General features: G+C 54.5%; 1 protein-coding gene across 1 annotated transcript in view; it reads right to left on the bottom strand.

Moving 5' to 3' along the window:
• The window catches only part of LSM14B (LSM14B, SCD6 homolog B (S. cerevisiae)), a 13,866-nt gene extending 13,138 nt beyond the window's left edge, over window positions 1–728 (bottom strand). Inside the window, exon 1 of the mRNA XM_009326876.1 lies at window positions 637–728. Coding sequence (XP_009325151.1) covers window positions 637–728 — 92 coding nt within the window. The remainder of the gene's footprint in view (window positions 1–636) is intronic.
• Between the last annotated feature and the right edge of the window lie 228 nt (window positions 729–956).

The following is a 956-nucleotide window of genomic DNA, read 5'->3' as shown; positions in this document are numbered from 1 at the left end:
ACCAGGCCCCCCCCGGGGTTCTGCAGCAGAGAGGCTGCCCCAAGACTTCCCGCGGACGCCAGCTGCCACAAGCCACAGCAGCACTCTGACTAGAACAGGGATGGCTGCCTCCTGCCCGAGCCCCTGTTCTTTCCTCTGGTGCCACGGCAGTTGAAGAGCCTGGTTGTGTGCTGGAGGCGCCCTTGGTGCGTGCCGGGGGGGGGCCATGCGCCCCATGAGGCGCACGCCGTGCCTTTGTTGAGCAGGAGATGGGATGTACCCGGTGCGTCGATGGCGGCAAAGTCACATCGTGGCAGAGGGACCACAATGCTAGGCCGCAGCTGGAGAATGAATCTTTCAGTGCTGCGTCTCCTGGGATTTCTCCGGCTCCCCAGCCATCTGTGGGTCAATGAGAGGCAACCGGTAGCATCTGGCAGACATAGTCACAGGAGGTGAAGTCACTACCAACGTGAGGGTGGATGGGGATCAGGCAAGGCAGTTACATTTGGGGCAGCAGGTCAGAGTGCACAAATCTCACTAATTTGTGTGACGCAAATGAATAAGATTCAAAAGCAGCAGCTGGAGACAATACAGTGGGAGTCATTGTCTAAGTGTAAAGAGGTTTGCTGGAGCTGCGTGCGCCCATGCCTTGGTTACATGTCTTCCATCAGTGATACAACAGCGACACAGTAGTATGCAGTCCACGGGTTTATCCTCATGTCACGACGACCTGCTTCCTTGCGCACCATGGCTCAGAGAGCTGTTCTCCAAATTCCTCAAGCTGTCCACCCGGAGACCTTATGTATTTTATGGTGCTACTCTTCATGCTGTTTATACAGCCTGGAGAGCAGATCTCCCTCTCTGAACAGGGAAGACGCCTTCCTTCTCACTATCTCTTACGGACACACGTGCAGTCTTCCTCTTGTTAAACTTTCATTGTTCTGGCATGGAGAGAGTTGCTTAAAAAAAGTAGTAAA

The sequence above is a fragment of the Pygoscelis adeliae genome, unplaced genomic scaffold, assembly GCF_000699105.1.
Source record: "Pygoscelis adeliae isolate BGI_AS28 unplaced genomic scaffold, ASM69910v1 Scaffold286, whole genome shotgun sequence".
Lineage (NCBI taxonomy): Eukaryota > Metazoa > Chordata > Aves > Sphenisciformes > Spheniscidae > Pygoscelis > Pygoscelis adeliae.
The sequence above is the reverse complement of the archived record's forward strand: the minus strand, read 5'-3'. Positions and strand labels throughout refer to the sequence as shown.